Below are 14796 nucleotides of genomic sequence, written 5' to 3' on the forward strand. Positions count from 1 at the left end.
GAGTTTGAAATATATCTTTCAGCAGAGAGATCTAAACCTGAGGCAGAGGAGATGGATGGAACTGCTGAAGGATTATGATTGTACCATACATTACCACCCAGGTAAGGCAAATGTAGTTGCCGATGCTTTGAGTAGAAAATCATCAGGGAGCTTAGCTCATATTCAGGAGGTACGAAGACCTCTGATTAGGGAGCTGCATGAGTTGGTGGATGAAGGAGTCAGATTTGATCTTAGTGAAGCTGGAGCAATGATTGCTCATTTTCAGGTTAAGTCAGATTTGTTTGATAAGATAAAAGCAGCTCAGAAGAAAGATGATTCACTACTTAGGATTAGAAATGAAGTTGAGCAGGGTAAAGCTGCAGGTTTTGTGATAGGTGATGATGATGTGCTGAGATATAGGGATAGACTTTGTGTACCTGATGTAGATGATCTGAGGAGAGAATTGATGGTAGAGGCACATCAGACAGTTTACACAATGCATCCAGGTTCCACCAAGATGTATAAAGACCTTAAGGTGTGTTATTGGTGGAATAGGATGAAGGCTGATGTAGCAGATTTTGTTTCTAGGTGTTTGACCTGTCAGAGGGTAAAGGGTGAACACCAGAAACCTCTTGGATTGTTGCAACCATTGTTGATTCCAGAATGGAAGTGGGAAAGGATCACAATGGACTTTGTGACAGGATTGCCTAGGAGTCAGGAGGGTTATGATTCAATATGGGTGATTGTTGACAGGTTGACAAAATCAGCCCATTTTCTGCCAGTTAAGATTACTTATGGATATGCAAAGTTGGCGGAATTGTTTATTAGTGAGATTGTACGGTTGCATGGAGTGCCAATCTCAATAGTGTCTGATAGAGGTCCACAATTTACATCGCGATTTTGGGTGAAATTCCAAGAAGCTATGGGTACTAAAGTGCAGTTGAGTACAGCTTTTCACCCTCAGACAGATGGTCAATCTGAGAGGACTATTCAGATCTTGGAGGATATGCTGAGGGCTTGTGTCATGGATTTTGGAGTTGGTTGGAGTAAGTTCCTACCATTAGTGGAATTTGCTTACAACAATAGTTATCAGGCTAGCATAGAGATGGCACCTTATGAGGCTTTGTATGGTCGGAAGTGTAGATCACCGGTTTGTTGGTTTGAGGTTGGTGAGAAAAGGCTAATGGGACCGGAGTTGATTCAGATTACCTCAGAGAAGATAGAGGTAATTAGAAAGAAGCTTCAAACAGCTCAGAGTAGACAGAAAAGTTACGCGGATAGAAGAAGGCGTGACTTAGAGTTTTCAGTGGGTGATTGTGTGTTCTTAAAAGTATCACCGACAAAAGGAGTATTCAGGTTTGGGAAGAAAGGCAAGTTGAGTCCTCGATTCATTGGACCGTATGAGATTCTGGAGAGAGTTGGGGCGGTTGCTTATAGGTTAGCATTACCACCAAACTTGTCTGCTATTCATCCGGTATTTCATGTTTCAATGCTAAGGAAGTATATGTCAGATCCATCACATGTGTTAGAGGTTCATCCCATTGAATTGAGGGATGATATGGTTTATGAGGTGCAACCAGAAGCTATAGTCGACCGACAAGTGAGGAAGCTTAGGTCGAAGGATATAGCTTCAGTGAAAGTGAAATGGAAAGGTCATTCACGTGAGGAAGCGACCTGGGAGCTCGAGGATAAGATGCGTGAGGAGTATCCTCATCTTTTCGATAATCTCGGTAAGTATTCAATTTTTTTTTATTAAGTTTCGAGGACGAAACTTTTATAAGGTGGGGAGATTGTAATGTTTTGAATATAAATAGATAGGAAAAGGCTATAGAGCCCTTGGTGGTTTAGAAGTGGGTATAATTAAATGAAGGGTATTGTAGTAATTGTATAAATACATAATATATATAAATAGAAAAAAAAAAAACAAGAGATCAGAAAATTTAGAGTAAAAACTGACGGGAGAGAGAAGGGAGAAAGAGGAAGAAGAAGAAGAAGAGAAAAGAGGGGAAAATAAGGGAAAAAGAAAAGGAGTTGGAGGAAATAAGTTTAAAGGTAAGATTTAAGTTGTTAAATATATAAATTTGTATTATTGAGCTTTTAATTTTGGTTTTGATAAATGTTAGGGTTTTGAAAATTTGTGTTTTGGGTTAATTGATGAATTAAGTTGAATGTTATAGAGTTAATTGTTGTGGGTATTTGATTATTTGGTTGATTTTGAGAGATTGAATTGAAAGATGATGATTTTGAGTTATGAATTGTGTAAATGGTGAATGTTGAGTTAGAAATTTGGCAAGAACAGTAGGTAACCTGTGAGAATTCTGAGTTGGAGGTTGAAGATGATGAAAATTCAATTTGGTCCCTCAATTTTGGAAAATTACAGTTTAGTCCCCAAACTTTGGAAAATTTGCAGAATGGTCCCTGGAGCCTATTCCGAGATTCTGAACAGAATAACATATGAATTATGGACAGAATTACTGTATAGATAAGAGAATTTAACACTTTCAATTTGGTCCTCCAATTTGACAAAAATTACAATTTGATCCTAAAAATTTGGTAAAATTCCAGAATGGTCCCTGGAGTATAATGAGATGATCTGGACAGAAATGAGGATGAATTATGGACATAATTTCAGTATATTCATGGATTTATGATAAATTTTAGTTTGGTCCTCCAATTTGACAAAAGTTGCAATTTAACCCTTAAGAATATGATAAATTACAGATTAGTCCCTAGCTGTAATATTACTTTTTTCAGATTATTTTGATGAATAATTGAGGGTTATTTAGTGAATTATTACCAATTTTATTAATTGTTTTATTATGGATTAGATTTCGGGAAAACCGTTAAATGTTGGGTTTTTAGGAAAGATAACTAGTTAGTTCAAAAATATATAGGGTTATGGAATACACCCTTAGATAAGTGTATTAAATAGGTTATATATATTCTTTTGAGTCATTCTTAAATATGTCTCCTTTATATTCAGATAATCCTGATATTCTACCGGCGGGACGTCAGTAGGATTTTCTTCGATATCAGCTTTGAGTTTTGTTGCTTTTGAGTCAGGTGAGTGGATAATTTTCCATATGCATGAGAAATATTATAAATATTTGATTTGCTAATATGAATTGGATCATGCTTCTTGATAATATATATGTTAATTATTATCCTTGTTTTGATAAAGCATGATCAATTATTGAATCTGAATTCTTGATATGAACCAACATATATTTTGAATTGACTTCTGAATTGATAGCTCCTCATTTGATTGATGTCATGAGTTGAGTTTTGAGATATGAATATGTTTGTTAGATTATGATTATGAACCTATGGTATGTCAGTCAGAATACCCATGCTAACAGGGTAGTGTTAGTCTTTGTGCACATCGTATCTGAACCCTAGTTGGTCGGGGGAGTCACCAACCTGTGTGGACTGATCATCCCACAGTACGGAGCCTCATGCTCATTGCATTTTGATTTTCTGACGAGTTTTACCATATGATCTTCTTGTTATGGCCAATTTGAGAACACTTCCATAAGAACCTAAATCCATACTTGTATGTATATTTCTCATTGCTGTATTACCTCGTGTGTGTATATTGAACGTTATCTACTCACTGAGTTGTTGAACTCACCATCTCATTATTTATCCTTTTCAGGCTTATAGCTTGATAGCAGGTCATTTTGTTGGACCTTCAGAACCTGCTCTTTTGGTAGTAATTTGTACCTTTCCTTTATGTCTAGTTAGTGCTCCAAAACTCTGAACTTTTATAAACTTTTGTATTAAGACAATTCAATTATATTATGAAGTTGATTTTGTTATTAATGCTGCGTTGAACTCTGATTGAGTTAGGATAAGTTGTGTGTAAGTTTGGGTTCGCATAGGTATGGAACCTTGGAGGGGAACCTTGCCTATGTGCCGGTCATGGATCCGGGACTCGGGTCGTGACAATAATTATAGAATTTTGTATTCAGTTTTTGTATTAAAATAATCAATTTATAATACGAAGTTACTTATATTATCATGTTACGTAAAAATCTATTTTGTTTATATAAAGAAAGAGTTTGTATATAAATTAGTATAAAACTTTGAAGGAGGATTCAAAAATTGGTAGTGACAAAACAGTTTCAGTGTTCAAATTATGAAATCCTTGGAAAAAGAAATGAATCAAAATATAATTGCTACGACCTAGTGGATAAATTAGGAATACCAATACAAAAACCATAATTGAAGCAGAGAATGCAATTGCATTATAAGGTCGTAATTGAGCGGTCAAATTCGCGTAACATAAAGCCTACAAGTACAAAATCTTCATGCAAAGCAACAAAAGTCCACAGGTCTCCTAATTAACATCAATGAGTAAAATCTCCTTGTGTTTCAGGCCCATAGTAATTCAAAGAACGGGCTAAACTATTAGCAGGGGAAGAAATTGTGGCAGATAAGAAGTTGCAAACTTCCAAATAGGAACTGGCCAATCCATGGGTAGACCATCTTTCACCTTGCAGTAAATAGTATTGGTATTCTTCTTGTTGGTTTTCAGAAGCAAAGTTACTCAAAGATTGATCTTCCCATAAATTCCCTCCTGCTAGCTGTAGTCTGTAGATATATTTTCAGAGAACTACACGATTCACTATTCCTACTTTCCTCTGACAGGACAATAGCTGGGTTGTGTAGACTTCAATCTGCTTTCAAAGCAACTAGTTCTCTCCCACCACTTCAAAATTCCCAGTGGCTGAATTCGATGGCTCAGTCTTGCGGTCTGCTAAACTTCACTGTTGAAGAAAAACCTGTTTTATCACCATAGAATTTTGAAGTGCCTTGGCATCGTTGAACAACTATCGCAGAAAAGCTTAAGAAAAATCAATAGGAAGGCTTTAAACACCACAAGAGGAAACTTTTTTTTTTTGGCAAATAAAACAGTGGTTATAGCAGATTGAATTAGAGCACCGAGGTTGAATCTGACAAAAGAATTCTCATCGCCGCAGAAATCTGCTTTATTTTAGATGATTCTGCAGATAGCTTTCAATCAAAGCATGACACGAACAAATTCTACTCACAGTATGTTCTAGTCATGAACCCTTCACTGTTACCATCTGGGGTGGGTCATTCTGTCTTTGCAGATATTTCTTGCCAACGCTATGAAATATTTTGGTAAAGAAGACACTTTAGTGTAGACTTGCACAGGATTTGACCAATATTTTAGTTAAGAGTTTCTTCTTATTTTATTTTATAAATCGAGAACAAGAGAAGCATTGGATTTTATAATAGTAGAAGATTACTGCAAGGTGGCAATAATAAGTTTTTGTTTGTAACGTCTTAGGTGGTCTCGATGTGTGCATGTGTAATAACAAAGACATTCTTGCCGGCCAACAAACGTTACACACTCGAAAAACATTAAAAATCAATACCATAACATTGTTTCCACATTCTTCTGCCGTTTTTCCTTTTCTTTTCAACAAGACATCACCTTTTCAACAACATTTGGTCTCTTGGTCCTTCTCTTCTTGTGATTTGATCAAGATGAATGACTTACTCACGGTAAACTTTGTTTCTTTATATATATAACTTTTGTGTTTTGTTCCTCTGTAATTTAATTTTTGTGGTCCGTGTATATGGGATTGGAGATGGTAGTGAATTGAGATCTTTAGCAACGTTTTACTTGATTTTGATGTGTTTTTTGAGGTTTGAATCTATCTGGGTTTGTAGTGATGGATTGGCTAGGAGCAGGTTTAGCGTTGCTTTTAGTGTGAAGTTGGCTTTGTTAATGATCATAGACTGAGACATGGTCATGAATAGCACTTAAAGTTTGATTCTTTTTCTTTTAGTGGATTTTATTTGAATTTGGACCTTTCCAGGGATACCCGTGAATGATTTCTGTGGTTTTTGTTTCTAAATTCAGTGATCCAGATGATCTCAAGAAACGAATTTGATCTTCTCATAGTTTGGCTGTGAGAAAACAGAGGAAAAAGAAACTGAATTAAAGTTTTGATTTTGATCTTGTCAATAGAAAATTCAGTGGAAATTTTCTTAACTCTATAAAAGCTGTCATCTTTTTGTTCCCTTTCATCACAAAACTGAACCTTTGTTAACCCAGTTATGAAATTTTTGGGTTGGACTTTCCAATTCTTCAGTACCAAAACTTTCTTAAGCACTTTTTACCCTGCAATAATATACCTATGAGTAACGTTGGACTTCTGTTGAATTTTTCCACTATGAATTGATTGTTCATTGAAAGCTGATACCAGTGTGTTGTTCTTCCACCTCCTATTGAAATGAGAAATATTTTGTGTTGCCTGTATTTTATTTCCAGAGTTCGTTTATTGGTGATTCCAAAGGCCACCATCCTATCGATGGTGATATTGAAATGGGGATACGGGGTTCAAGGAGCAACCCTGATATGGGAATGGAAGCTTTCAATAAGAAGGTATTTGACACCATTGTTTATTGTCCTTTGAGGTTCCAAATCCCATGGAAACAAGTCATGTAGGAATTGTGCATTTCTTTATACACGTTGCATTGTTCATCTTCTTGTTCTTGTTCTATTTTTGTTTTTAAAATTTTGCTTTTAGTTTACATTTTCCTAATTGCTTCCTGGACTCATTCTTTTGCTCTTAGATACAAGAGGTTGGGAAGCAGCTTGATAAGATTAATGGGCTGCTAAAGAATCTGAAGGTAGGAAACCATACTTCCTTTATAATATGAAGTCAGGTTTTTTTGAGAAATTTCCTGGAATGTTAGATGATTAATCATATTGGCAAGCGGCAGGTAGATTTATGTGCTGTGGTTCTACTGTAGTAAAATGGCATAGTCAGATAATTTTATGGTGTCTCCTATCTCTATTTTTGTGTAGAAGATGGGGTATTAGCTTCTTCTTTTTCATGATTTATGAGTGGATTCCACAATGAGTATGATTTCACCATTATATTTGAGTTGAAACAATAATCAGAAAAAAGGGGGACTCGACTCATGTGCATTTCAATTCAACTTGGCATTGCAGCTGTATGGATGGCAATTTTCAGTTATGTGTTTATCTAGATTAGAAGAATCCCAAGAATACTTTTTTCTTCTTCTCTTAGATACACGTGAATTCTGGTGGACTGTGCTCCCATCTGGCTGCACTTTGTTCGGAAAAGTTTGTCTCGTGTCCAACCTGCAGAAAGGATCAGTTTGGTTAAGGGTTCAAAATCTAGAAGGTATCAACATTGGTGCAATCAATGACACCGATGTGCTTCTACTCTGTCATTGCTGTTCTAGAGAAATGTCTTCTAGCATATTTGAGAAAAATAAAGTAATCTGTTCCCACTGTTGAGGGACAACGATAATAACCACTGAGATTTTTCTTGGGCACAGTTTAGCTGATCTTCTAGTCATGATTTCAATTGCCAGAGTCAGAGAACGAAGACAAATTGATAATAGTTGCATTCCTCTTATGCAGCATTCTAATGTCAACTTTTGTGCAGGAAGCTAATGAAGATTCAAAATCTGTAACAAAAGCATCTGCAATGAAAGGTGACTCTTTGTCTAGATGCTTTAGTTGTGTTAGAACACTTGAACTTTGAATTTCAACATTCCAAGTCCATGACATGTAGACGGCTAGTCTATCACTTGGCTGTTTGTGATCAGTGAAGAAACTTGGTGTTAGCTCATTGCTGGCCGTGTGACTAGATTGAAATTAGATTTAGTTGGCTGCTTAATTTGAGTACAAATTTAGGTAACTTAATGAAACATGGTGCAGGAACTTTTATAGCTGTTTCTTCATTGTTTTGTCACCTTAGGCTATTGACTAAGTTTCCGAGATTTCCCCTTTTGCTTGTAGCATTCTAAGAATGTTGTTAAACCTTTGCAGCTATCAAGAAGCGGATGGAAAAAGATGTTGATGAAGTGGGTAAAATTGCACGTAATGTCAAAGAAAGAATAGTAGCAATAAACAAAGATGTAATCCTTCACTTTTCCTTGACTAAATCCCTCTTCATTCCTGTTAAGAATAGCTAGACATTTTTCTAGGCTGATTTCCTCTCTTTCCTGTCTGTTTTAGAACTTAGACAGTCGACAGAAACCTGGATGTGAAAAGGGAACTGGTGTTGACAGAGCAAGGATGAATGTTACAAAGTGTGTTTCCAACGAAGGGCTAGACTTTCTTGATTTAGAATGAAATCATATATATGTATTCCTCATGTCTATATGTGCACAAGGTATTTACCTTTAATTATTTTCCCATCTTAATTTATTCCAGTGCCATAACCAAGAGGTTCAGGGATCTAATGACAGAGTTCCAGGTAGATCTACATCTCGAGCAGGTTACTTTATAGTTGTTTATGTACAGTTTCTCATTTTTGTATTTTTCTGCAGACCCTAAGACAAAAGATTCAAGATGAATATCGTGAGCTTGTGGAGAGAAGGGTTATTACAGGTTTGTATACGACAAAAACACTGAAGTGACAATAAGGATATAGAGTGTATAATGATGATCTAATACTTTAAGTATGTTGTCCATTTTAAAACGGTGGATTCATCTTTTGTTGTCTATGATTGAGCAGTCACGGGAACCAGACCAGACGAAAAGGTGAGCCTGAGTTTTAAAACTAGAAATTATGGTATAAGGCGATATGGAGGTTTTTATAATTTTTCAACTCTGATTGATCATGTTAGACAATTGACCACCTGATCGAAACTGGAAACAGTGAGCAAATCTTTCAGAAGGCAATTCAAGAACAGGGCCGAGGGGAGGTATGACTTTCCTGACATCCAACACCACTCTGCGTAAAATACCGCAAGTTTTTTCAGTTTTAGAAAATTCACATACAAGAGCATAAATTTTGCTACATTTGAATAGTTTTGGATTTGATATTTGTTGGATAAACAGATTCTTTGGATTTCTTAGGAGTCTATATTTTGGTACATGGGAGGATTATGCTGTTCTCATATTGAATTTGAGTATCTTTAAGTTCACTATTGAGTTGATGTTAGGTAGATCCTCTTGAAGCTTTTGTGATTAGAAAAGAATTCATACAGCTTCAACAATGGTGCCATAACACTGAACTCGTTTATTTGACAACAGGAGAAAAGATCACACAGTTCCCTACTGAGACAACAGAAACTATAGGAATATCATGTCATTTTTCACCGGTTCTAGATACCGGTTCTTTCAATTTTAGTTTTGGAAGTTACTATTCGTCAGCTCAAGAATGGAAGAGTTTCTTCTTCTAATTGATTGTTTTAAAGCCACTGTTTGATGGGACCGTTCTGTAAAGTTTGTAATTTTGAGACATGGCTGCAGGTGCTAAACACCTTGGAAGAAATCCAGGAGAGACACGATGCGGTAAAAGAAATTGAGAAAAAGCTTCTAGAGCTGAAAGAGGTATATCTGCTGCTAGACCTGGATACAGTACCCATGCTAGCTGTTGAAAGCAAGCTTGCTAATATGATTATAATTTTGTCAGATTTTTGGTGATTTGGCTGTTCTAGTCGATGCTCAAGGAGAGATCCTAGATAACATCGAAAGTCAGGTTTGTTCCTGCTCAGAGATCACATCCTTTTTCAACTTATCATGTGTATGTGGGAGTTGCTAGCTTTATGGCAAGGTCGTGTGTTTCTTGGCATTGCATTAATGAAAATGTTGCTCAGGTTGCAAATGCAGTCACTCATGTCCCAGTCAGCGACAACTGCATTTCAAACTGCAAAGAAACTTCAGAAGAATTCTCGAAAATGGATGTGCATTGGCATTATAATACTTTTACTTGTAGTAGCCATTATAGTTGACTAACTGTTGTTTTAGAAGTTAGTCTTTTTGGTTCTAGCTTCATTCCCCATGTCTACCTGACCTGACTACCCTAATCTGCCTTTTTGCAACAACACTTAATTTATAATGAATCTGGCCCGTGAGAGTGGAAATTGGATCAAATCAATGGCCTAAAGTACTTTTGACACTTGGGTCAATTCAATTTCATCCAAACTTTTTGGTGTTGGTTGTGGTTCTGATCAAGAACCCAAAATTTATTTCAGATTTGTTCTTGTTAGATGTCATCTAAACAAATCTAACCCATTTCGTTCTTCTAATTAGGGTTTCTGGAGTAATACAATCTGCCATCACTTTGCATATGCATTCCTCATTTCATTATTGAAATGCACCACTGTTTTTGTTGGTAATTGTACGTGCAATTAACATTTCGATTGTCCATGCAACATAAGCATAAAGTTTTATATGTTACTGTATAATGACTTAGGATCGAGAGAAACTCAATTTCACTATTTTTGAACAACTTTTGGTGGGATTCCTGTTTCATGTGTCACAAAAATTAGACCTGCCATCTCCAACAACTACAATCTTACAGTTAACATTGCTCATCAATATGTTTTGCCTTCAATATTTTGGTTACAGGTGACAAATGCAGTGGACCATGTTCATAATGGTACAGATGCTCTTAGAACTGCAAAGAACTTGCAAAAGAAGTCAAGGAAATGCATGATGATTGCCATTATTTTGGTCTTGATCATTGCAATTATCATAGTCCTTTCTATTTTGAAACCTTGGAAGAAGAATTAATCCACACAGGGAAAGTACGTTGACTGATCTTTTACAGTGTGCATGCGGTAGCTTTGTTTATATATTGTTCTAGTTCTCCCTTGACTTATTTATCAGATATAGCACAGAAAATCTGTCACACGGCCAGATCAGTGCATTCTGATTTTGGAATAAAGAATAATTAATCCAAGATTCCATGTTGTACAACTTGGCAAACTTGGAATGGTGATGTTTTTCGATTCAAATGATAGCATTGGTTTCAGGAAAACTTGTGCAACAATAGCGAATGCTGAAGTTTGATGTTTACTGCTCCTCTCCAGATAAGTTTGCTAAGAAACCAACTAATGCATGATATAACAATTAGTTCAAATGTTTCCTGAGTGCCTTTAGGACCCAAAAAAAACCCTCTTTCTATGTTTCCTGCGGAGATTTTTAGCTTTTTGATTAGTAACAGTCAAGTAATTATGCGTTAAATGCTAGTAAGTTTCAGGAACTAGCCTGAGTGTGATTTAACAATGGCGTACAGAAAAGCAGAAACATGATATAATATTGCAAACATACGAAGAAACTGAATTGCAGTAAACATTGGCGAGTTACAATTTTGACGAAGGCTTTTTAGAGAGAGCTAGAACAAGTACTAACAAGCACAATGTGGCTGGGGAAAAAAAAAGTAGCCAAGAATGGCCTAATAGCATATGGAAATTATTTCCGCAAATTATTCACTTCCAGTTCCAGAATATAGGAACTGGTTAATGTTCCAAATGACCCTTTAACCATACTCAAAAGCAGCTCTTCTGTTACATCCTTGACTTAGCAACCACCTCAGTTCCTGCACCCCCCATGTCCATGGCTCCTGGCCTAGTCCATGTCTCTTTGAATTGCTCCTCGGTCACTCCTGTAAAACAGTATTAGAATTCAAGAATTTCAAGTTGTTTTCACTTAAACTCTTCTTTAATGTACAAAAAATATGTGTATCCCTTACCTTTGCCCATGGCAGCAGTGGAGGAAATGCCTCCCTGGACAGTCTTCAGATACCGATCGTAGTAATTTGCACCGGACCATTTCTGATGTGCAAGGGTGTCAACTCCATTTTTCCTCTCCTCCCTCTGGATCCTCTCTACATAGGCCAACATTCCCCTCTTAGCATAATCTCTTGCAAAAGTATCGGTGACTAGTGCATCAGCATGGAAACCTGCCAGTGTAATGAACTGCCAGCAGTAACCCAACTTAGCAATCCTAGGAATGAAATCTCTCATTTGTTCATCGGTCATACCAGATGCATCCCAGTTGAAAGATGGGGAAAGATTATAGGCCAACATGATCTCAGGGTGCATTGACTTCAATCCTTCTGCAAACTTGGTGCACTCAGCCAAATCTGGGCTCGCAGACTCCATCCAAATAAGATCAGCATGTGGAGCAAAAGCCCTGCCACGAACAACAGCCGCATCCACAGACCCTCTAAACCTATAGAACCCTTCTCTGGTCCTAGGCAAGTCCCAGTCCCAGAAAAGATTGTTAAGACCCAATCTTTCAGCAATCTCTCGGCCTTGTTCATGGGACAGGCACTTGTCATAGCTAGAATGGTTCATCCATTCATTCAATCTCCTCTCCTTCTCATACTCTCCAATATTCATACTCTTGATTGCGTCTGTAACGCACTCAGAGAATGTCTTGAGTTGTGCCATTGCAAGCCAATTGTCCTCAAGGGCTTGAAGTTCAGCTCCAGTTTTACCAGCAGCCATTGCTTCTGACAGAAGATTGGCCAAATTTTTCCCTCTAAGATTTGGATTAGTGGCACCCAAAATGAACTGGTGATCTCTAGCGTCCACATTGGTTTGGATCAAATTAGCTGCTTCTGCATCAGTCCTAGCTACCAACACTGTCTCCACCCCCATAACATCAAATTGCAGCCTTGCAGCGACAAGCCTGTTAATGTGCTCACTAATAGCAACAAGCACCTTACCAGCCATATGACCACATTTTTTGGTCACAGAGGACTGATCCTCAATATGAACACCAGCTGCACCACGCTCCACAAAGAGCTTGCAGAGCTTAACAGTTGCTGTAGTGCCTCCAAAACCTGTATCCCCATCAGCTATTATTGGCTTCAAGTAATCAACGTATGGGATCCTAGCCCTCTCCTCACGGCTCATGTTCATTCTTGCTTCTCTTTGCTTCCTGTCATGATATTGTTGTGCAAAGAACAGATGTTCTACTTTGTTAGGGACTGTGTCATAGGGGTAATCAGCAAGGTCAGGACCTGGTTCATTGGTACTGGTGTGTGTAGAGGAGCACTGCCAACCAGAAACATAAATGCTGTCCAAGTGCCTAGCCATCATGGCCACTTGGACAGGGTCAAGGGAACCAAAAGTCCTAGAGGCAGTGCCATTGGCTTGGTGAGTCTTGAGAGTTCTCCATAGCTTCTTGGCCATATCATTCGAGCCATAGCTTTGCTTTAGGTTGCCTCTTAAAGCCACAACATCTCTTGCTGAGTATGGTCTGCGGGTTAGTTTGAACCTCTCCGAGTTCCACCATGCTTGCACCTCTGCAACTTCGGCTTCAAACCTCCCTTCTTCCTCCATTATCTGCTTACAAATTGCAATATAATCACGCGTTGTAAAGATTTTCTTATCTTTTAATTACTAAAAAAAAAACACCCAAAACATTTTCTCTATTTATCCTAATAATTTTGTGAAGGAAAATTGGTGCACATAGTTCATACTATGATGGATTTGAGCTTCTCTAAAGCATTTTTTAGCATGTCGAGCAAGAAAGAGAAATACTGTCTTGAATATCATCTACAGAGTACTTGAATACTTGCACCAAAAAAAGAAAAAGGTGTTGTTAAGGCTCTCACCATTGAAGGCACCGAGTAAGATGCAGCCATTGCTAGAACTCTTTTTTCTAGAAAAGAATACTCCTTTTCCTTGTACTGAGTGTAAAAACAACTAAGAGAAGTTCATGCAAAAGGCTTCTCCAACCTCCTCTATTTATAACAAAAGGGTGTTCACATACTTATGATTATCTTTGCTGAAGAAAATATATTTAATTAAAGAAATAGATATATGAAATAATTATTTCTAGAATATTTTTTCGAATGAATTTTTATATTTTCAATATAGAATATATATAAAAAACTGTCTTTATCTTTTCTATCTCCCTACAGTAATCAAATTCTATCTAAATTTATAAGAAAAAAAAACTTTGCCTAAAGGGAGAAAACAAATTAATTTATTATTTTTCATTGCATTAATTCCAACCATTTAATCTTTGTGTCTCTTTTGCATTATGAGTGTAACTTGTCCCTTGGATCAGCTGCATCTGAATGCAAGGGCACGTATGGTGATGGCATTTCTAAGACAATAAATCTTACTTTTAACACCATGTAATAATTTAAAATAAAATAAATTATTGTTTTTCAATTAAACTCTTTATTGAATAAGTTATGAAATCATATATTCCAACTTTGTAATATTTTTTAGATTGAGAATGTAGAATATATTATGTGCGTTTATCCTACATTTAATCTGTGATTTTGGATTAAAATGATGTTAATCCTTGTACGTAAGTGAGGTTTAGCTAAATATTAGTGGATATAATAGTTAATTATGTAGTTAATTACACGATAACGTACAAATATGAATGGCTCGTGGATTCATTATTTTTATATTCAATATATTGTTTTAATATGTTAATGTTATATATATAGTAGTAGTGGCAAGTGGAAGAGGGCGGGCACGGGCTCCTAGGAGAGCGAGATCGGGTGGTGACTGTCTTTACAATTCTGTGTCTTCCTGCTCTGCAAGATGACAACCATGTAAGCATTTTAAAATTGTATATAAAGAAGATGACAACCACGAGAATATTTCATTGCTGTGCTAACCCTAACCCCTATGATTAATACTGGAGCGAGTACGCAGTCCATAACTATCCATTTGCATTTGATATGTGATGGAGGATTGGGACAAGACGTCACATAAACATGGGGAGATGGAGGAAATCGCCCATTTGCACGCCGCACATGGATTGATTGAGGAAGAGGGTGAGGAAATTGTCCAATGGGCAATGGGCAATGGTGGGTTTTGGGGATGGGGGATTTTATGAGTTTGTTTTGGAGTCTGTGACATTGAAAATGTTCTGATAGATTGTACAGAGGTGGGGACTTAGGGTTTACTGGTCCTGAATTGATTCTAGCAGGGTATGGAGTTTTTAGCACTTCGAGAAAGAAAAAGGAAGCTTCTTATCTCACATTTCTTTGGAGGTGGTTCTGTCCTTCAATGAGATTCCATGATCATAGC

At 37.0% G+C, this 14796-nt stretch overlaps 2 protein-coding genes across 2 annotated transcripts; one reads left to right on the plus strand and one right to left on the minus strand.

Annotated features, from left to right (window-relative positions):
- The first annotated feature begins 5347 nt into the window (after positions 1 to 5347).
- Positions 5348 to 10785, plus strand: LOC133673579 (syntaxin-132-like). Its single transcript, XM_062094453.1, has 13 exons — positions 5348 to 5514; positions 6287 to 6400; positions 6592 to 6648; positions 7437 to 7485; positions 7823 to 7911; positions 8012 to 8085; positions 8210 to 8252; positions 8326 to 8386; positions 8514 to 8539; positions 8626 to 8703; positions 9254 to 9334; positions 9417 to 9482; positions 10355 to 10785. The coding sequence occupies exons 1-13, from the start codon at positions 5497 to 5499 to the stop codon at positions 10517 to 10519; spliced, it is 921 nt and encodes a 306-aa protein (XP_061950437.1). The 5' UTR covers positions 5348 to 5496; the 3' UTR covers positions 10520 to 10785.
- Positions 10786 to 11047: 262 nt separating this feature from the next.
- On the minus strand, positions 11048 to 13470 carry LOC133672429 (isocitrate lyase). The gene is made up of 3 exons (XM_062092838.1): positions 13356 to 13470; positions 11481 to 13083; positions 11048 to 11393 (listed from the first exon to the last, which is right to left on the minus strand). The coding sequence occupies exons 1-3, from the start codon at positions 13383 to 13385 to the stop codon at positions 11296 to 11298; spliced, it is 1731 nt and encodes a 576-aa protein (XP_061948822.1). The 5' UTR covers positions 13386 to 13470; the 3' UTR covers positions 11048 to 11295.
- Between the last annotated feature and the right edge of the window lie 1326 nt (positions 13471 to 14796).

The sequence above is a fragment of the Populus nigra genome, chromosome 14 (genome assembly GCF_951802175.1).
Source record: "Populus nigra chromosome 14, ddPopNigr1.1, whole genome shotgun sequence".
Classification (NCBI taxonomy): domain Eukaryota; kingdom Viridiplantae; phylum Streptophyta; class Magnoliopsida; order Malpighiales; family Salicaceae; genus Populus; species Populus nigra.